The 22,157-nt window shown below is 50.9% G+C and overlaps 1 protein-coding gene across 6 annotated transcripts in view; it reads right to left on the bottom strand.

Annotated features, from left to right (window-relative positions):
• Nucleotides 1-22,157, bottom strand: part of Npas2 (neuronal PAS domain protein 2) — a 152,079-nt gene that overhangs the window by 18,278 nt on the left and 111,644 nt on the right. For all 6 annotated transcript variants that reach the window (XM_078028570.1, XM_078028568.1, XM_078028569.1 and 3 more), the window contains 9 exons: nt 21,352-21,465; nt 12,061-12,179; nt 11,239-11,321; nt 10,457-10,563; nt 7,942-8,089; nt 5,798-5,882; nt 2,840-2,981; nt 2,275-2,384; nt 255-344 (listed from right to left, as the gene is read on the bottom strand). In XM_078028570.1, coding sequence (XP_077884696.1) covers nt 255-344; nt 2,275-2,384; nt 2,840-2,981; nt 5,798-5,882; nt 7,942-8,089; nt 10,457-10,563; nt 11,239-11,321; nt 12,061-12,179; nt 21,352-21,465 — 998 coding nt within the window. The remainder of the gene's footprint in view (nt 1-254; nt 345-2,274; nt 2,385-2,839; nt 2,982-5,797; nt 5,883-7,941; nt 8,090-10,456; nt 10,564-11,238; nt 11,322-12,060; nt 12,180-21,351; nt 21,466-22,157) is intronic.

Below are 22,157 nucleotides of genomic sequence, written 5' to 3'. Positions count from 1 at the left end.
AGGAGAGATTAACAAAGATGGTCACAAGGATGAAAAACAGAACTGGGGACAGAGAATTGGAGAACGTCTATGGAGAGGACAAGAACGGCAGATGATGAAGCGTCTAGCTCCACACACCCCCACGCGCACCTCGGGAAGCACATTTTCAGGCCTTGGCGGGTGCCGATGTGTGACAGACAACGACACCAACACACCCACACCGTCACACGGTCTGTCTGGAAGGTGTTCTGCCCTGTTCCAAGCACCAGATTTACCTGTGCCATGGGAGCAGGTGGGCTCTGCAGAATGGTCTGAGGCAGGAGCTGCTGCGTGAGGTCACAGGACGGCGGGGAAGGCAGAGGAGCCTGGTGGGAGAAAAGGGATTTGTTCTCGGACGCTGCTTCTGGGCTGTTCCAGGGGACAGTCCCTTGGTTGGTCGGGTTCTCCAACTTACAGGATCTGCCGGCCCTAGGTGAAGAGCAGGAAGCCAGGGCTTCTAGAAAGTATGGGCGTCTGTCCCCTGGCCACGCTGCTTCCCATACAGGGCATGTCACTTGGGCCAGCCCCCGGCTGGTGCAGGGTGCAGGTGACCCTGGAGCACTCAGGATCCATGACGGCTCATGTTCAGCAAGGCCATTGTCACCTACCCCTGTTAGACCCCCGTCCTGGGCTGGGCTGCCTTCTCCCCAGGTGGTCCCTTCTCAGCAGTCTCAGTGGCCCTGGGGGTAGACTTTCACCAGGGGTGGCTTCCTGCGAGGCCCTCTTTCTTTCTGTCCAACACGAGCCCAGCCGGGCAGACACGCTGTGCCTGTCTGTAGGCAGGACCTCATCCAGGTGATGAAGATGGGGGCGGTCTCACCGGCCACCTGGAATCTTTAGAGACTCCCAGGAGGTGGACTGAGTCACATCCCTGTCCCCGATCACCCAGGGAACACGGAGAAATGAGAAATGCAAATCCCCATTCCATGGACTGACATGGCTTTTAAAAGAAAAGTAAAAAGGACTCTTCTGAAATCATCCCCAAACTGGGGACTATCAAAAGAAGCCCAAATCGAACCGTGGCCCAGGGCGGCAGCTGGGGGCAATGACAGCAGGGTCCCATGGGATCCCAGGATGCTGGCTTGGGTTCCCCTGACTCTGTCCCTCTACTCAGCTGAGGGGGAGCAGAAGCACACTGAGGTGCCATCAGTGGCGTCCTGGGCAGCTCAGGCTCTGGAAGAACAGCAGTGGCAGCTTCCTAGTGCCCAGAGAGGGCTGGAGGGACAGGAAGTGGTCCTGGTCAAGCCCCATGTTGAGAGTAAGCCTCAGCCACGCTGCTCAGGAAGAATGTCAAGGAAGATGGCACCGTGACCCCACCTCCAAAGCCAGTGAGGGACGGGCAGAAGGTATCCATCCGGCAGCTACCCGGATGTGGCCCCTGAAGTCCCTGGACACTTTTCCCGTGCAGGAGCCGGAGTCATATGTCCCTCTCTATGATGAGCTGAAGATGGGAGCTGTGACCGTTTTGGTCAGGAGGAAGGTCACTGGTAAGGTAAGGTCAGGTGGCTGTGTAGCATCTGTGTGGATCTCTAGATGCTGCCTCTTGGAACCCAGCCACCATGTTGGGAGAAGCCCCAGGTGTGGGGAGACCTGAGCCTCAAGGCTGGAGGATCACAGCTGAGCCCAGCCTTCAGCCACCCCAGGCCGAGGGCCAGACTGCCCAGTGGGAGGACCGTCTAGGATGGGAATCCGCTAGGCTAGCTGGTGAGACCCCCAACACCCCAGGCAGAGAAGAGCCACCCCACCACGCCCTTTCTGAATTCCTGACCCCTTATGCCAAGAAGCTAGGTGTGGTTTGCTGGATGGCAATTGCTGGCCGGAATACTGTGTGCCGATGACTTTGCATGTGGCTGGTGTGCTTTCTAAGAGGCCATTCGTTCCCTGGCCTTCTGAAAAGGACTGGGTTTAGTCACAACAGGCTTCTCCAATATCGTCACCAGCGTGAGGCGTGACTCAAAACGGGAGGGTCCTACCCCACACCCTCCCAGGTCTGGGGCGTCATCTCAGGCTTTTGAAATTTTGGGGTTGGATCTTTAAAAATCCACTTGGATTTTGTATCCTATTGATAGACATCCATGTTAATTGTGTGATAAAAATGGTTCACGTTTAAATGACGTCACTTTGTACCCCCACCCGCCACCCCTTACTCTCCATCTCTAAGTAAAACTGATTCCCTGGGGAAATTCAGCCTGTGGCTCTGCAGCCCCTCCACATGGTAGCGTGCCCCTGTTGAGACGTCTGGGGTGACACACATACCGGCATCGTGGCTGCCTGGCCGAGCCCGGGCACCAGCAGCTCTTGGGGTAGTGTGGCCGATCTTGGCAAAGCGGTGGTGCTGGCCTCTGCCATCAGCTTGGTCGGAGTGGCTGGAAGAGAGCAAGGCGTTACCTCCCCGACCTCCAGACACTCAGCAGCGTCCTTAGCCGCAGAGGGGAACAGTGACCACAGGGCGCACGGCACGGAGCTAGGCTGGAGCCTCTGACAATGGCAGCCTCCCATGGCGAGGTGGTTCAGCCAAGCCACCAAAGCCCGACCCGGGAAGACACCACGGGAGCCCCGACTTCATTCCCAGCCACTGCCGGATCCAAGCCCTCACCAGAGGCACTCATGGTAACCAGGGGACCGGATGGGCATGTCCCCTGCTTTGTCTTTGCTGGGTGCTGCAGTGGAGACACCAGAGTGTGGACAGGGGACAGGGAAAAGAAGCCACGGAGTGTCCACCGCAGGGCACCTTCTGCTTCCAAGGAGGCACGGACTGCCCTGGGTCAACCAGGCCAGGGGCCCTCGGTGGGGCTCTGCCCACCCCCAGACCGGCACTCACAGGCGGGTTCGGACATGGCTGTGTGCGAGGACTTGTGGGAGCTCCTGGAGGACACGGACGGCGAGGGGCTGGCATTCAGGCCCGCGGCGCCCACGTCGAGAGCGTTGAAGTGCTGCTGGGGGTCGTGGCTGGAGCCCTTGTCCTGAAACACACGCACAAAGTCCCCGTTGAGCACGGAGGAGATGGCAAGGGACGATGTCCTCAGTTCTGAATATGTGGGATGACACGGAAGCTCTTGAGTCCTGTAGCTGCCTGGGACCACACTGGGGTCAGCCGAGGCACGCGGATGTCATCTAGATGTCACCCAGAGGCGTGGCCCGTCAGCAGCATTGATTACAGTTTTTCACCTTTTGTTTTGATTTTCCAGATTTTTCTCAATTGACTGAATTTTAGAAAATGCTTTGCACCCCAAATTTTGTGTTTCTGGAAGCAGACTCTAGAAACAAGGTGGCTGTCGGCACTGGATTGTTAACACAGCGGATGATAAGTGCCTTTGGACCTCTCCAGGGTACAACCCACGCGGCCACCCACGGGCAGCTCCTCCAGCCTCAGGGACCCTGGAGCAGAGAGCACAGGCCAAGGGCCTGGGGTCTCCTGTCTTTCGGCTTCTGCCCCTTAACTGACCCTGGCTCTCAGGATGCCTCTGCCTCAAACGTCATGAGGAGAAAACACGGTAGTGTCCAACTCTCTGAAGGACCAACTCCCCACCCTCGATGGCTTAGATGTCATAGACACATGAAAACAGGGCTTATGGTGATTTTCAAGCTCAAGAAGAAAAAGTGAATGATTCCTGTTCCTACCTGGTCATAGAAAGATGGGAATCACCAGCCCCCTCTGAGCCAAGTCAGCAGGCTGGCCTGTACCCACACTCTTGCCCATAAAATCTCGTGTGTGTGTGGGTCCACGTGGCTCTTCTGTCTTTTGAGTCATGGTTCTGGTAAGAATGCACACTGTGTGTGTGTGTGTGTGTCTGTGTGTATGTATGTGTGTGTGTGTGTGTGTGTGTGTGTGTGTGTGTGTGGATGGGTGCACAAATGTGGGCTTGCAAGGAGGGCTGGATGGGTTGACATGCAACCTACAGGCCTTTGTGCAGAACAGAACGACAGCATGTGCAGTGTGCTGTGGGAGACAGAGATTGTAAGGCTGTGCTGCTCAGTGATAGGGTCCCCTGCAAGGCTCCACTGAGGGTCCGCGGACCCCTGCTGGATGTGGACTGTGTGTTTCTGCTCAGCAGTGAAATGAGCCCAGGGAGAGAGAGGGAGCACCCTGACTCTGTAGTTCATGGCCATGGCCCTCACCACACCTCCCACCCAAGCACAGGAACTTACATTTTACACATGTGTCAGTCAAGGGCAGATTTGGGGAAAAGGAAAAAAAAAAGGTGTACAGAAGAGTTTGAGAAGCATCGTCTTCCAGCTTTCAAGATCACATTTGTGTGTTCATGCTTTATGTGCATTGCTAAGAGAAGACATCGTTCTGGGCTTAGGATTCCCAGAGGGACTCGGAGACAAACTTCCACCGGGATGATACACACGCATCACACCTGCTCTTGGGCTGTGATGTGTGATGTGTCCAACACCTGCCTGTTAATGGCTTAGTTCTGTTCCCTGACATGATACGTGATGTGTTATGTGACAGAGCTGGGTGACGAAGACTTCCACAAACACTGGTGTGCAGGTGAGGAGTCACACAGCACGCACCACCACGTGGCACGCTGGCGGGGCGGGCGGGGGCACAGAGACCCCACCTGCTCTTTGATCTCTCAGGTGACTTCCCTTTGCTCCTGACTCCGTCCTCCAGGGAGGAGGGGTGCTTCTGTTGGATTAAGACAGCGGAAGGGCTGAGCCCTGGCTGCTGCAGAGGCACCAGGGTCACTGGACGCCCAGAGCTGAGCTTCATCAACTCCGAGAGGCACCCCCTACCCTCGTTTTAACACAGCTGAAATTGGGTGTATCCTTCAACGGATGAAAAGAAATCATTATTTCACAAACCGTCTGGGAGCGTTTTCTCTTTCTTAGCTGGAGATTTAAAAAAAAACAAAAAAGTGGCTCTTCCCGGGGACGCTGCCTTAGCCTGGATGATGTACTTCACTCCCTCTTTCTTTCTCTTGCAACGTTTGTGCCTGCTCTGAGGAACAGGGCTCTGGTCTGCTTGCAGACAATCTCCACGTCCCTTTGCATTGTTCAAGAGGGGACCAGAGAGCTCAGGGCGGGGGAAGAAGGAAGGTCATGGGCTTCGTGGAAGGAAATGGCTTTTTCAGAGCAGAGCTCCCTGGGCAGAGCTGGGGCCTCCGTGGATATCGACTAAACCCCCAGACACAGACACAGAAGCCCGAGAGAGGAACTCGGAGACAAGCTTCCACCTGCAGCTCAGCGGTAGAGTGTGCGCTTCGCATGCGTGAGGCCCTGGGTTCGATCCCCAGTGCCCCAAAGAAAAACAAAAGCATGAGTGACACGGAAGTGTGTGAGGGGGGTCGGTCCATCCACAGGCACCCCGAGGTCTGGGGGCCACACCACAGCACTTAGGCTGAGTTAGCGACAGTGGCCTTGAATCATTCCACCCCCTGAAGGAATGATGGTTTTACTCCCCAGCTTTTTATTGGTGAGATAGATGCAAAGAGGGCTTATTATAGCCATCTGGGGACAGTGGGCAGCCTCCAGCCGTGCCTGATGTCCAGTGGCTGCTTCTAATCCAGCTTGGTGAGTGACAGCCTTCGGGTGTCCTGGGGTAGGTGGCTGTCCACGCATCCTCTGGAGAATGAGGACAATGACCACATTCCCTCTCAGGACTACCACGGGGAGGGAGGTGGGGAATGAGAACATGCCTCAAAACACTTTGAACACCACGGGAGTGTAGCAAGGGTTCCATGAATACGGGTGGCTCTGTCCTTCTCATGGCCATTTTAGCGGCCTCTGCCTAGCCCATCTTCACCCCGCCCGCCTGGCAGCATGCGCCTACCTTCATGGCGGAGGGGTGCAAGGCCTCGGGGGGCGGGTCTTCCAAAGCCAGCTCCTGCCTCCTCTCCACCCGGACATCCGCGTAACTGCTCAGGAAAGCGAGAGACCACAGTGGAGGCCGGACATTCCAGATGACAACTCCTAGACAGGGGTTCTGTTCCTGCCACCCACGCTCAGCGGGGACAGCACCAGGACCCCGACCGTTCCCCTGTGAAAGGCTGAGTTTCCCTCCCTGTCTAGTTTCCACTCGAGGGGCTCGGAGATGATGTCCCCATGCTTCGATGTGCAGGGTGTTTTCATGACTCCCTCCTTCACTACTCCTCTCTCCCCCCCGCAAACCGTCAAACGCAACTGTCTTTAAAAAGGCATTTTCATCTGTGGGGTGAGCCTCTGCCTTTCAGTGATGAAAAGCTGTTTTCAAAATCTGTTCAGTCTGGACTGTGGCTACACAAGGGTGACAGGAAACTTTTCTGGTCATGACATTTCTCAAAAAATAAAAAAAAAGTTTTCTTTCACACAAATACAGAATCCGCCAGACCCAGACTCCAGGCCACCAGAGGCCCGTCTAGGGACGCGCTTTTTCAATTTCACAGGTCAACTGGGTCAACGCAGTGATGCCGGAGTGACCCGCCTTGGGTTGTCCCCTCCTGCAGGCCCGGGAGGGCCTTGGGACGAGACGCCAGCCCTTGGGCCATGGGATGCTTCTCGTCTTATTTCTCCACTTATTCACTTCACTCCCTACGCCTCTGAATGTTCCTAAGATTTGACAGACTAAAGATGGAGAGGCTGAGCCCACTCTGAAGAACAAGGTGTGGATGATGTGCAGCCTCCCCTGAGCCCTTGGAGACAGACCCAGGCTCAGTGGCCGCGGGGTTCTGGCCACAAAGTCACAAACCCCTGGCTGCTGAAGTCCCCAAGGGTGGACAGGGAATCCAAGAACGATTTTCTCAGCATGAACATAAAATAGGGTGAAACGGGAGGGAGAAAAGCTAGCGTTTCTCTAGACGCACGCAGAGGGAGAGGTGGCCGCGTCTGTTTGCCTTCATCTCTTATTATTTCTCTTTATGGTGGTCCCTCCAGAGCCGAGGGAATTGGTTCCAAGACCACCTGTGCCTCCTAGAACCCACAGACACTCTAGTACCTTCTATGAAATGGCATAACGTGCACACAGCTTACACGTATCCTCCGGCTGTGTTTTAAAGCATCTCTGGCTTACTGACACTTTCTAATGCAATGCAAACACTATGTACACACTTGGCATACTGTCATGATTAGGGACTGTTGAGAAGAAGAGGAAAAGTCTGCATTTCGGTACGGATTGATGATTTCTGGAAGAGTTTCAATCTGTGGTTGGTTGAATCTATGGACGTAGGGTCCAGTGGATATGGAGAGGTGACTATATGACATACAGTCCTTCTACCCTTTCTTTTTTTTTTTTTTTTCTTTTTCTCAAAAGCTTCTTTTCTGAACCAGTTTAAAACTGATTTATGTTCCTAACATTTCTGGAGGGGCGTGGTGGGAAGGAGACTTCTCTCGTCCGACCCTGGGAGTCGGGACCCCACCCAGGATGCATCTGCAACAAGGCGGGGGGGGGGGGGGGGGATGGGTTGTCTTTTTTGGTGCCCTGGGTTGAGGGCTCCCTGAGGTCACCGGCAGGGGACCTTCTCCCACAGTCAGCCTGACTGTTCTCTGAACGCTGCCTCGGTTGCCAGCAGGGGTTTCTAGAACATTAAAAATAAAGGGAGTCTGTGTTTGAGTTATTTAGAGGCAACGTTTTAATTTTCTTCTCAAATCAGCGACACGGGAAGGCTGGGGGATGGAGAGAGACGAGGGGAAAATATGTAAGTAGGTCAGTGAAGCAGGAACTTACTAAGTAATATCCTGGCAGCCTAAAAGAGTTCATGAGGCTTGCGCAGGGGCCTGGAGGAAACTCAGAAGTCTCGGTCGTGGGAGGTGAGAGCGGTGAGGCTACCTGGGAGGTGCTAAGCTCTGGGACTTGTCCTGTTCACTGCAAGTGACAGCCACCTTGACCTTCAGACACAGGGGGTCCCTGAGGGGCTGCTGATCTGCACCAGTCATCACGGACCCCGGGGCACCCTTCCCAGGCACTGCAGGGACAAGCCCAGACCCACCACCGCAGAGTACCTGACCACCGAGTGCGTGCACACGATGAATTCGGGTTTGGAATTCCACTGGTGGTAGGTGATGTAGTAGTGGGTCTGCAGCCAAATCCACTGCTGACCTTTGGTCAGAAACCGGTAGCAGCACGATTTCCCTTTGCCAAACTGCATCACTGGGAGTAGAAAACGGATTCTGCATGTAACACCCATTAACGTGAAAGCAATCTTCCCCCCCCCCCCACCCAGGGAGTTACGACTCAAATCCACATTACAAAAGACCATACCCGGCATTGCCTATTTCCCTGGCTGCGCCGTACAATAAGTGACTCTCAGGACAATGGTAGACTCTGATACTAATTTTTCCCCCCAGGGTGCCTGGATCATACCCAGGGCCTTGCACTTGCTGGGCAAGGGTTCTACCACTGGGTCACACCTCCTGCTAACTCTCAGGCAATCTTAAATAATAGAAGAGGGATCCACGTACTTTTTCCAGATGCTCAAAAGCTTCAGAGAGATTCTCAAATAAGGGCAGAGGTGGACAGATTGTTAAACTGCAAGTTTAATTAAAAGGAGGCCCTGGTTTTCTTGGGGCTCATCTCCCCGCTGCAGGTGGAGCTGGTTTTGAAGCGGAGGAGGGAGCATCCAGACCCTGAGGGCCCTGGACCAAAACCAGACCTGACGGCCAGCAACTGCTGGGTGGATCCTGTGGCTGCCGGACAGCAGTTCAGACTGAGTCTACACAGTTCCAGAATCAAGAGGGTCTGGTATGGGTGTCTCCACCCCAGGCCGTCCCCTGCAGCCACAGAGATGCCTGGAGCCCCTTTTGGCCATGTTTGTGGGAAGTCCCTTTGGGGGTGTCCAAAACACAATGGATGCTGCTGGTTTATAATCTGTGCCAGGTAGAAGAAAGGGAGGTGGATCAGAGGAAGAAGAACAATTTTGGTTTTATTGCCACGGGGCCTGGAATTTGGCATCTCTTAACACAAACGGTTAAGAAGAATCTTACCTAGGAAACAAAAGCTACAGAGGAAGCCACTGACTTGGTGAATATGAGAGAGGCCAGCAGGGGGGGCCATGGGCTCCACAGAGAAGGAACCTCTTGCTCAGGCCAGGTAGGTGACTCTTCCCTTGGCTTTTTTCTCCGTTAGAAGAGCCAAAAGCAGTCAGAGGTTTAAAGCAGCTCTGCTTCTCCAATTTGAATGTTTGCACAATTATCTGGGGATTTTGTGAAAGTGGATATTGTGACTCTTCAGGCCAGGGTGGCAAGAGGCTGAGACACTACATGTCTAGCACACATCACCATGTAGCTTGACCGGGGACCACACTTTGAGGAGCGTGGGGTTAAATTTTTAAAGATGAGAGGCCGGGTGGAGTGGTGCATGCCAGTAATCCCAACGGCTCAGGAGGCTGAGACAGGAGGATGGCAAGTTCAAAGCCAGCCTCAGCCAAAGCAAGGCGCTAAGCAACTCAGTGAGACCTTGTCTCTAAATAAAATACAAAATAAGGGCTGGGGATGTGGCTCAGTGGTCGAGTGCCCCTGAGTTCAATCCCCAGTACCAAAAAAAAAAAATTAAAAATGAGCCTTAAATAATAATTCCTTCTCCCCCCACCCCCATTTCTCTTCTTAAAAAGTGGCTAAGGCTAGTTTCAAGCTTGAGATCCTCCTGCATTATCCACCTTAGTCACTGGGATTATAGATGTGTATCACCATACCTGGCTTTTCTTTTTTAATATTTATTTTTCAGTTGTAGTTGGACACAATACCTTTATTTTATTTATTTACTTTTATGTGGTGTTGAGGATCGAACCCAGGGCCTCGCATGTGCCAGGCGAGCACTCTACCGCTGAGCCACAACCCCAGCCCTCAAGTGTTTAATTTTTGATTTCTCTTTTGAAGTGAGAACTGATCAAGCTTGTGAGTCTAGCGCTCCCACATCAGGAGACTTGTCCCACACGTGTGTGCCAGCGTATTCCCCTCTTCTGTGACAGAGGGAATTCCTGTGGTATCCTATGTTATCTGTGACAGGTATCCTATGATGGGAGGGGCTCTGCAGGAGGACACAGGGAATCCCTGGACCTCCTCCAGCTGCGAGGTGGGGGGGGTCCCCCTGAGCCTCCAGCGCCCTGTGCACATCCCCTTCTATGCAACATTCACAATCTACAACGTCACTGTTCCTGGCTTTCCCAGTAGACCTCACCCTGCAGAAGATGCTGAAACGTGCAGTAGCATTTCTTCATGCAAATGGTTAAGACAGCTCTTACCTAGAAAACCCAAGTCACCCCAGGAGACGCCGACTTAGGGTGATATCTGAAGAGGACAGGTCAGCATTGACAGGTCAGTTGGAGACCAATACCACTAATTGCCGACTAAAGACTAATCCATCTAGGTGGATTCCTCCACACCCCTAGCTCACTGCAGAGGAAACCAAGTCCCTGGCTTCCAAGAAGCCAGGTGACAAGCAGACTACAGAGCCCTGCGGTCCGGTCACCGAGGATCAAGTATGACGCCCCTGTGGTCAGTCTGGGCGAGGGGTACTCACAGTGTTGGTGGCACCTGGCCAGGAGCTCCAGGTCGTCGATGTGGTAGTAGTCATAGCCTGAGGTGCCCAGCACTTCAAAGGGCAGGTATCCTATGATGGGAGGGGCTCTGCAGGAGGGCACAGGGAATTCCCCATCAGAAGGACACCCCACGGGCCATGCCAGTCAACACCAGCCATTCGACACGCAGGGTACAGTTTGCACATTTAGTATCCACAGGGGCCTCGTTTCTCAAGAACCAGGGGAAGAAAATAGCATTGCACTGGTCAGCACCCGTTTTGCAAAGTTATTTCAGTATTTAGACACTCCATTTCCTTGGCATCCGCTGGCCCAAATAATCATTAAATGTATCAGCCATTGGCTCATTAAAAACAGCTATAGATGGGGCCAGCTCCATTGTATAATGAAAAACGAAAGGGCAGGGAAGCGAGATTTCTTGTTCTGAAACGGTGAATAATGTCACAAAGGAAAGAGAAAAAAAATTGGACTCAAGGATCAAAGGGGTGTTGGAAGTGATCAGAAGAGAGGGTTCATTGCACATCTGCTTGTCTTTCTGGAAGCAGGAAGGGGGTCATCCCACAGATGCCCCAGGGTTGAGCCTTCAACCTCTGCATGAAGGGGAAGCAGGTACAGAAGGGGAAGCCCTTCCCTTGGCTGGGAACCTGTAGCCAGCGAGTCTTTCTTCAAAGGATCAGGCTGGACTTGTGTCTCCCCAGGAGAACCTGGCTCATGTGAACACCACTTGAAAAGGACCCAATCCAAACACGTTTCCCTCTTCACAAACCTGTGATCCAGAAATAAAAACTTCCATTCCAAGCTATGCCTTGAAGTGAATTCCTCCAAAGGTTCATCAACTATGCACATTTCCTGTATTGGAAGAGGGGTGGGGGGGGGGAGAAAAGAATGTTGCTGGGGTGCCAGATGCTCACCCTAGGTTTGCTGCAAAGAAATGCATGATGGGTAACAGAAGTTAAGATCCTCACCAGCCAGCCTCCAAGTCGGGTTGGCCTGAAACTCGTCCTCTGTAGCTAATTTCGGTATTAGCTGATACTAAATTTATTTCACAAGCTGGGGAAAAATACCTAGGAGCCAAAATGTCACACCACTCCCTTCCTATTATCTGCAAGTGTGGTAAACATGTGGGAAATGGCTTTGCATCTGAATTTGAATTACTAATTTAGCTCAACATTCGTTCCAGAGAGTGCTACCAATCTTTGATGAGAGAATACAGGAAAAAAGCCCTCAATCTTGTGACTCTCCATTCTCTCCCCTGCCGGCCCTGGGCGGTGTTCACGGTGACCAGGAAGGTGGGGAGGTGGGCGGGGCCATCGGGCAGCATCTTTGTGGGCTGAATGGCAAGTGACGGCTGCCTTCAAACAAAATACCTGGCAGGAACCCCAGGGAGGGCCTGGGACAGGGCTAGGGTGGCAGGGGCGGAGGCTAGACGTTCTAAACTTGTAGATGTTTCAAAGCAGCATCTAGAAATTTAGAATGTGGTGACTCCGTGGCAATTTGATTCTCTCCCATAAAGATAACGAATGAGATATAACCAGACGCGACTCAGCGGAAACCGTTCCACACAGTGACCTCTCTGCGGGGGACTTGCCTTTAAGAACTGCGGTGTTGCCAGGCGGACAGTGGCGATGAAGCAGACCTCCTTCCCCAGTGACACGCGGCAAGGTCTTGACAGGGCGTTGTCAAAGCCATTACAGGAGGGGCTAGGCACTGTGCAGGGAGTGGGGGGTGGGGACACACAATTAGTCTTGTCTGGTGACAGCTGTCAAATCCCACCTGGCACTTACCATAAACTTAGAGTCGCTTCCTGGGGCCGTGTGTGTGTGTGTGTGTGTGTGTGTGTGTGTGTGTGGCTTCACGCATTTCATCCACACAAAGTCCTAATGAGGTAGGTAGGTGCTCCTGTTATCCCCATGGCACAGACGAGGAAACCGAGGCACTTGCTCAAAGCCAAACAGCTTACTAGAAGCAGATGGGAGTGAGTCCTGCTGGTAACCACTGCCCACCCCCAACCTGCTGCCCTATAACCCTGCACTTTGTGTGTTGGGGACGACCTTCGGCAACACGAGGGACAGCTTCATTCTGCAGCAAGGGTCTGGATGCTCCCCCTGGCTGCTGTGTGAAGGGTGAGATCATAGTCAGAGGATGTTCCAGATATGGATGGTCCTGGGGAGATTAGTGGTGTCTTGGATGCATGGACACCCCTTCCTTGTCCTGGCACTGACCATTCAAGAGCTTCTGCCCTCAAACTCATGCTTGGCTTATCTTTTTAAATTGCTTATTTCAGGTATTTTGTTATAGTAATGGAAACCTGGCTCATCCCAGATGTGCACGCAAAGCGCCCATGACAAATTTCCAATTCTGTAGCATTGTACAGGCAACAAAATCTGTTCCCATGTGTCCTGTGATTTATTCTCACAAGTCTGGAAAAGTATTACTGCCCTCATTTTAGAAATTGAGGCCCAGAAAGGATCTATTAATTAATGAAGGTCACTTCCACAGTGGAAAGAATGAAGCAGGGACACTACCCCCATCTCCAGACTCCAAGTCTGGGGTCTCCCAGGAAAGAGAGGGGATGCTTCTAGGCTCATGTCCACAATAGTCCTGGAACTTCGTGCCCAGGGTCCCCTGGGAGACACCACGTAGCGTCCCTGGGATCCTCCAACCCCCACTCTCAGGGGGATTGTGGAAAACTGATGGGTCTTTGGGCCAGAAAGATTCTTCTGTCTTTAGGTGGAGTTTGCTGGTTGGGGACAAGATCCTTGTTAAATAGGAGAAAGGCCGACTTGGTACACACGGGGAATTCTCAGATTCACTGTGCACCTGGTTCCCCTGGTAACTCTGGCACGGCTGCCTGGGCCCCTCTCAAACCAGCTCATTCAGAAACTCTGGGGGTGAAGCCCAGGTATGGATACACTCAAAAGTCCCACAAGTTTCTGCAGACAGGATTGAGGATCCCTAGAGCCAAGAGTCTGCACTCTCTTTACTTCTTAAAATGTGATGGGTTACAATTAGCCCTCCATAACCAAGGGTTCCGGATCTGCCGATTCAACCATCTGTAGATGGAGAATATTTGAAAAAAAAAAAAGAGTTGTGTGTGTATGGCTGATGTATAGATTTCCTTCTTATCATTTCCTAAACAATACAGCATACAAGTATTTATACAGGTGACTTTCAGTATAAAGTGGATATGTATAAAGGTGGTATGCAAATACTAGGTCATTTTCTACAAGGGACTTGGTTGTCTTTGGATTGAGTATCTTTGGGGAGGTCTTGGAATCAATGCTCCATAGATTCTGAGGGACGAATGTACAACCTGTATGTTCTAAACTTGCAGATTTAAACCTCATTATGCTTCCCAACTTAACTAAGAACAGATAGAATATCAGGAAAAAAATGCATTATAAAATGAAATCTACAAAATTTTCTTTGAGATTCAGCTTTCCCGTTTTTTTTTTCTATTTTATATATACATATGTCTCGAAATGATTTTATCCCGTATCACATGGCCTTCCCACTGCTCACAAGAATAAATTCATTTTATCTAAACATAGTCTCTGAGTTCATTCACATCAATACTAATAAATGTCTCCAAACAGGGATATAAAGTGGGAAAAATAAAAAATAGTGGCCTCTCGTGAGTTGACATCTGTCACTAGTTGGCTGAGGCTGGTGCGGATTCATTTGTAGGGCAAGCCAAGAAATGTATCCAGGGGAATGGAAACAACTCCACATAAAGGAAGGGTTCGCAGATGTGAACATCTGTGTAATGAAAGAGAGACATCTAAAAATTTCCCAGATGTGAAATACTCTCCGCTTGGATCTAAGAGACACCACCCAGCCAGATAATGACCTCATAAAATCCTCCTGACTCTTTCAGAATATCAAGACCTTCCAAGCAAGCTTCCGAGGACTTCCCAGGAATTTAAGAGGATGATGGCTCCTTCACCTGTGGCTCCATGATGCATCTTGATGGGCCCATCTTTGGTCTATTATCCAAGGGCTCTGTCAGTAAGGGTTTTCCTTCGGATTTGCTTTGAAGAGGAGAGAAGGACAGAAAAAGATCTTGGAACAGGAACGTGGGCCCAAGACCTGCTGCGTCCTGTTCCGTCTTCAGGGGGCCCAGACTCGGGCCACGGTCATGCAGTGGACACTGTGCAGAGCTACAGTTGACCCGGCTGCCGCTCATGTGGTTTATCTGCTCTTTCATGACTTCAAAGGCTTTCAGGATAAAAATGCACTCCTGAAAGGGAAGTTCCGTTATTGCTTGTGGCCTGCGCTTGATCATCTAGATGTTTTACAGATGGGACCAGAACTGGGCAACTTTATTTTTTTCCCAAACAAGTGTTTCCCCACCCCGAATCGTAAATGTCCCAGGGCTTGATTCAGGGCGATATGAAATCCAGGATGAATGTTCTAACAGAGGCCAAGGGAAAAACCTTAGGGGAAAACCAAGGAGAGGAAGCTACTCTAAACATGTCACCAGTTGAGTTTAAAATGACTCTTTACTCCCAGCATGAGCCTTCTGGCAGGTTCCAGAGGCAGCCGAGGAGCCCGCTGCTCCCTGGGACTCCACAGTCCTATTTAGTACTCGGGATAACTCTCGGGCACTTTCTATCCCAAGGTGGTTTAAAGCCATTAATTAACAATTCAATTAGTTGTTCAATTTAAGTAATAGAAAAACTGTCTCTAATTACAACTGGCTTTTCCCAAGCCTCTCCGGAGGATCGACCACTAAATATAGGTGCAGCCCTGCTTTCTCAGATCTCTGACCACTCATGATGGAAAAGTGATTCTTTCTGGCTATTTTTTTCTTTCTAGAGTCTTCTTTACTCAAACTGATCTTACTTTTGCCCTAAAAGCTAAATAGACAGCTTCCCCCAAGGTAGAGCTGATCTTGCTCTCTTCTCCAGTCCGAGCAGGTGTCTTGCATACAGAGGGTGCTCAATGTGTGCTTATTGGGTGAGACTTTCACGAGAGGACTTTCCATCTTGCATTCAGCTGAGGAAGAAACCTTTGGATCCTTGCCAGGACTTAGTGCATGGACCTTGGGATCCAAAAGATGGCTCCTCCCATCGCATGAGCTGGGGCTGCAGAAGGTGCCTGCAGAGCACTGGTTCTGGGCTCCCCTGGCCCTCAGGCTAGCTCACTGCCCTAATGAGGCACAGACACTGGTCAGAAGGGGGCCTGGACGGGACAGCTGCTGGGAATTCCATACAGTAATCACCAAGGGCCTCCTGTGTTCCTGCTGGGAGGGACCCCCATGTGCTGATTTGAGGTCTTCGTGTTAAAATGATCCACAGATCAGCAAGTCTGGAACCATTCATGACAGTCTCCAATTTCAGACACCCTGGAAGAGTTTTGTCTTAGGTTGATGCCCTTGAGAGCCCCAAAATAAGAGTCCCAGGTTCTCCAGAGACTCAGAATGACTAAGGTCTGTTTCGTTTGGATGCACCCTAGCTTGGGTTCCAAGTGTGTCCCGTGACAAAGGTGAGCTCCCAAGTTTGTCCTGATATCCGCAGAGGCAGGAAGACTGTGCGTATTGAGATCTTTTTTTTTTTTTTTTCAAAAGAATTTAGGAAAGAGTGAGGAGGAAGCGGAGATGATGATCGTGAACATTAGTTAACAGCAAAGGAATAGAAAGAAATGGACAAAGACGGTTGTCCCCGTTCCACGATGGGGTCAGTCCTCAGAACGACCTGGTAACGTCTCCAGGGACGGCCTGCTTAGAATAAACTATTTGCAGTGGCTAGAGGAAAACACAGTAGTTCACAGGCGAAGGCACAGAGGGCGTCCTCAGTCTTCTGGGAACCAATATCAAACAAAGCCGATCGGTGCCTGGGAAGACCTGCAGTAATCAATGGCTTTTGCTCAAGGAAGAAAAAAAAAGTTCCTACATCCCAAACTGTGCCAAACACATTTTGGATGATTGTTTTGGACTTTTGGAAGGAAAATCACTTCCTGTACATTCATGAGAAACCATCTCCCACTGACAAAGCGCTAATTGCAGACTCTCCATTTTTCTCTCTGCAGGTGTCTTGCTCAATGTCCTCTGAAGAGCCAGGTATGGGGGTCCCCACGGGGGCAGCAGCAGAGTCGCCCTGCCCACTTCTTGTCCTGGGCACTGCCTTCCTTGCTGGGTAATGCTCGGCTCAACTTTCCTTTCTGCCCGTTCTGTTGAGAGCAAGAGGAATGTGGGAGAAGGTGAGATCCATACCTAGAAGCTGGAGGTCTCCAATTCTCGGGGTTAAAAAAAAAAATTTAAAGGGAGACTGTGTGTCTTAACGAATTCCTCTTTTCCCTGGTGTTCATGAACCAAAATGAGTATTTTTAGGGACCTGAGATTTAGAATGTCATTTCTAAGATACCCACTAGACGGTTGGTGTGGACAGGGTCATGTTATTTGTGTGGCCGGGAAAGTTGGGCTTCCTCACAGGCCTTCATTCCTGTCGTCCAAATGGATAGCTTGTCACATCTTTGTCACATGATGAGACAACTGGCACTCACGGACTAAGGCAAGCAGAAAGATGTGGTGGATAAACGTGCCGCCATTCCCCGTGGCTGCATTTTTAACCTGGACCTTCTATGTCCCCGCGGGATGGTGCTCTTGGGTGACAATTTGTTCCCTATCAGGATCTCCTCTCCTCGGCTGCTGAGTGTGGCAGCAGTGACCACTGCTGGGGAAGGACACGAGGCTGCTTTGCTGGGTGGAGGGAACACTCTGCCTCCTTCTCTGAGGCACCCGTGATGGACAGGTCCACACTCCATCTCTGAAGCTGTCCAAGGTCCCAGCTCCATTCCCAGGGAGACCTGGTGTGCATGCCCCTCCATCCCTTAGCGGAGACATCTCCATTAGTTCAATTCAGGGGGAAAAACAAAACACAAAAACAACCCTCTCCAAGCCCTAACATGAGGCAGCCCCCGGAAACTTCAGGGAACACACGGATCCGTGTGTTCTCAGCTGAAACGTCCCCACTTGTGCCATCTTTCCAATCTGGCGGTGTGGTGAGAGGCGAGTAGGTGAAATGAGGGCAGGGAAACTTTTATCCTCGGGTGTGCGGTTTCTGGAAAGCCCAGAGTGGAATGTTTGCTGAGGGTGACCTATTTGGAACCACACCAGCGACTTTTGAAACACTGCGTTCTGGATTTCAGTCAGACGCACATTTAAATCCAAGTCCGGGGGAGGAGCCAGGGTGCAGGGAAAGGCCGGCCTCCCTCCTGGCCTGAAGTCATCTTTCAGGAACTGGAACCTGCTTCTTGGGACAGCAAAGACTGTCCTTGAAAAATCACCCGCTGGTTCCTTCCCATTCAGAGCCCCAGGGCAGGGACGTGGCGCTGGGCATGTGGGGTTGGGAGGGCCCAGCGGGCTCCGTGTTTAATGGGGAAAGTAAAAAGATGCGATGGTGTGTGTGTCCAAAAGCATTTTCCTCTCTCCCCCCCCCCCAAAAAAAAAGAAAAAAAAATCTGTTACAGAACAAACATAAGCCAAGGAAAGACTTCTTGTTTCAAAGGCTGCGGGGACCGGGGGCCCACCCATCTGCCACTTGTCACCCAGGGTCAGCCTCAGCCTTTGGCCAGGAGAAGACAGAACATGGGGTCACTCTTCCCTTCCCTGAGCTTTTGCTCAGGTGAACTTCTTTTTCCATTTCCTGGCGTGTATTTCTTCCCACTTGTTAGCCATCTAGATGAACGAAGTGAGGTCTGTCCTCCCTCTCCTGCCCCTGGACACTGGGGGCAAATGACTGAGTCCTGGGGGTGGCTGCCATGGGCACATAGCAGAGAAGGGGAAAATTCCATCTGGCTCCAGCGTCTGGGCCTCGGCTGCCGTGCCGAAGGCAGCTGGAGGAGGTCAGGGGCAAATGGGCACCAGCCTCCCCACCGCCCCCGAGTCTAGAAACTTCCAAATGGAGAGTGTGAGCTCATTAGCTGGGGCAGAGGGGCTTTTGCCCCTCCCTCCGCCAGCACCTACTGACAGCTCTTGGCCACTGGGTCCCAAGCCCAGGCCTGCAGGAGGAGACGTTGAGGGAGCCAACAGAGGGGAGCCTCTGACCCACAGATTTGAGGGTCACAAGCCCTTGCCGACTCGGTCTGGCCCTCTCTCTTCCCTGCTCTGGGGCATGCACACTGCTTGATTCTTTGTATTTTAATTGGATTACAATCCTGGACACAGAATCGTACGTACTAATGAGAAGCCAAGCCGTGTTCCACCCATGCACAGGATGCCCAGGGCTCAAGTCAGGGAACACCTGTATCTGTATCGCAAACGCGTATCATGTCCTAGAGGTGAGGACAGTCTCCGTCCTTTCTCCTAGTGTTTTGAACAAATGGCCACCCCCCTGTGCAGCAGTACACCACAGCTGATCTCTGAACCACAACCAGCCTTCCCTGGTCCACTTTGGGCCCTTTGCCTGAGGGCCTGAGAGCTCCCTGTTTACACTCGGACACTCTCCATAAAGCCCGTCTAAACTCTGGTTTGCACAACAGGCTCCGGAGGGACACTGCATTCTTGGTTTTGAATTTTCTACTTTCAATGCTGTCCCTGCCATAGCAGTAACAGTAAGAAAAAAAAAAAAAGTCGCACATCATTTCTACACGTTCTTCCAGGCAAACAAACACTGTCTCAACTTGAAGTAAAAATAAAGCCTTGCTAGTTTAAAAAAAGCCCAGGTATTCAGAATGCAGCTATTTCCTTGAAATCCTCTAAGAGGTGATAAATGACAGGGTGCGTCAAAGTGATAGCTGGCAGTGTCTTCATAAGAGGTGTGGAAATGTAAATTCACAAAGGATACAACTGCTCTTCACCAGCCAATCACCGATGGGTTCTTTAAATAATCAGGTGTGTGCACTGTTGTCATGGGGACACGTGGGAATAGCATCCCATAATTCCCAGGTTCAGCACTCTGAGAGGTGTGGTGTCTTTCCCCCCTGTGCATCTGGTTGCTTAGGATGTGCTGCTATTCTGGCTAGAGTACGTGCAGTTTTTAAAAGAAAATTGTGGCAAAATGCACATAACAATTATTATTATTTTTGATGCTGGGGACTGAACCCAGGCCCTTATGCATGGTAAGTCTGTACTCTTGACTACCATCCTGTTTTTAAGTGTACGCATGTGATTGATGCACTTCTCTTAACATAATATCAAGGTTAATTCACGTTTGTGGCACAAATCAGAACTTCCTTCATTTTTAAGGCTGAATAATATTCCATTGTAAGGATACACCACAGTTTCTTTACCCATCCATCCACTGATGGACACTGGGCTCCTTCTACCTTCTGGCTATTGCATATAGACATACATGAACGTAGGTGCACCAATATCTCTTCACGTCCCTACTGTCGCTTCTTTGGGGTAGACACCCAGATGTGGAATTGCTGGGTTCTTTAATTGGGGAGCCCAGAAAACCACCCAGCAAGACACCATTGACTTCTTTGTGTGGCTTTTAAAAACACTCATGGCATGAAGTTGGGGCAGACCTCGCAGACGAATCGGATCAGACATGGTCAGGCCTTGGCTTTGCTCAGGTGACGCCAACCATCACTCCAACCATGAGTCCCTGAAGCCTTGGAGAGCTAGGTTCCCAGGGGGTCCTCCAAGTCAGCCAGGAAGCCCACTGTCCAGGCAGAACCCTGGACACTGTGCCTGAACCTCCCTCTGGCAGGATCACAATGTTCAGCACCTGGCTGAAGACTCTTTATAAAACATCTGTATTCATGCAAACCACATGCAACCAAGGATCATTCGAAGCTGGAGGAAAAGAATTTCCTGGCTAGCCCCAGCGTTAGTTAGGACTCAGTACTATCACCCTGGTGGGCGCTAACGGGACCTGGGACTGATTTGGCTGGAGCCACAGACCTACGCCAGTTCATCGTCAGACATCAGGAATTAAACCTGCAGCAGTCAGGGCTGCCCTCATCTCCGCCCTGGGTCCCTGGCTGCCCTCCCTCTCTGTTCTGCAGCTCATCATTCTGTCTTTGTTTTACTTTGGCATTTTTTTCTCCTTCTGCACGTCTCTCTTTCCCTCCTTCCCTGTCAACACTTTCTCCCGTCTTTGCTGATTAATGTGCTATCAGCGCTCTCAAAGTTCTCTGTTCTGTGTTGCGTTTTGAGGAGCACAGCAGACAAGATGCAGGCCTTTCTATGACCGGTCCATAATGAGACTGGGTTGCTGAATGACTGGCACCAGACCTGTATTTCCATGTTGCATGGGTTCAAAAAGGAAAAATGAGCGTTAAGTCTAGTTTAGGGCTCACATCTCTGCAGCCAGAGTTTGGACAGTTCCTTATCCTAGGAGTCTTAGAAAATACGACTTCAGTGTTGGCTTCTCCTCCTTGATAATTGACCCAGTGTAGATTGCTGGCTCCTGGTCAAATAGCCCCTTTACCGTGCATTTGGGCCACAGGGAGCACAAGACCGAGGACCAGATCTATTAAAGCATGCGCTGCTCGCTCGGCAGGGCTTAAGGAGGGGACGAGAATGCAGAAAGCAAGGATCCTCATCTCCATGTCACAGTGAAGTCCTATTCTGGGGATTCTGTAGGCTGCTCTTTATTAACTGTAAGTTGCTTTCTCACAGAATTATTTCATCAGCTTGAAAAGATAAAGAAGCGAATTGCCTGCCATCGAAGGGGACATTGTGCACCGGCACAAACAGGTGTGGGAGTGTGTTCTGGAAAGGGAGAGAGCGCTGCTGATGAGCCACAGGAAAATGCATCTTGGGAACAGAAAAATCGAAATGCAAATTTGAAAAAAAAAAAAAAAAAGCACACATTTCCCCTCTCCCTCCCTCCCCCAGCGATTCTTAGGATTCTTAGGCGGAGGCTCATGTGCACGTTTGCATGACAAAAGACACTGTGGGCAATGATGGGGGACAATTAAAGCTTACCATTGTTGTAAGATCGAAAATTTCCTACAAATTTTATGTATTCATAAGTTGGAAATTCCTTTGGGTCCAAGCTTCCTCTGAGAAGATGGCAATAAAACTCTAAATCGTTGTCAGCTGGGCCGTTCAGGGAGGAAAAGAGAAGAAAGAGGCACATTACACAGATTCTAGACTAAACAAGTGGTGTGTGTGTGAGCACTCTTTGGGGACTTGGTCCACGCGGGGCCAGCCCATTTCTGTCCTCTTGACTGACTTCAGAAGGTGGCTTTCTAACCTTGGCGGCACAGGCTTCTCTTACCATTGTTCAGAGATACTCCTCCTTCTCCACTTGGGCCCAGTGAGTCTTCATTTGCTTGCAAATGTCTGTGGTCTGTTGTGTCGGCATTGATTAGTTCCGGTTGTTTTCAGACGGTATATTAAAATCAAGCTGCTCATCTAGAGCCGCTTTCTTTAATTTAATCTTTTTTTTTTTTTTTGCTTTGCTTTGCTTTGAAGTCAAATCAGATGTACGACAGGACAAATTATTCATGGAAAATGGACTGAGGCTCGAACAAATGCGAGCCTCTTCGCTACTGTGTATATTTCACATGCTTCATTAAGTGACATGAGGTTCCCGGGCACCGAGGCCCGGGCTTCTAGCCACGTTGCCAAGTATTTTGGTAAAAACTTTAAAATTCCATCAAAATGCAAATGGGTATAAATAACCAGATGACAGCCTGGGGAAGGCAGCCTTTCGGGTTTTTGACTTAACTCGTTAATTTACCAGTTGGTTATTCGGTATTCTACAAATTTAGCATTCTAGTGTTTCC

The sequence above is a fragment of the Ictidomys tridecemlineatus genome, chromosome 12 (assembly GCF_052094955.1).
Source record: "Ictidomys tridecemlineatus isolate mIctTri1 chromosome 12, mIctTri1.hap1, whole genome shotgun sequence".
Classification (NCBI taxonomy): Eukaryota; Metazoa; Chordata; class Mammalia; order Rodentia; family Sciuridae; genus Ictidomys; species Ictidomys tridecemlineatus.
Note: the sequence above shows the minus strand (reverse complement) of the source record. Positions and strands in the feature narration are given on the sequence as shown.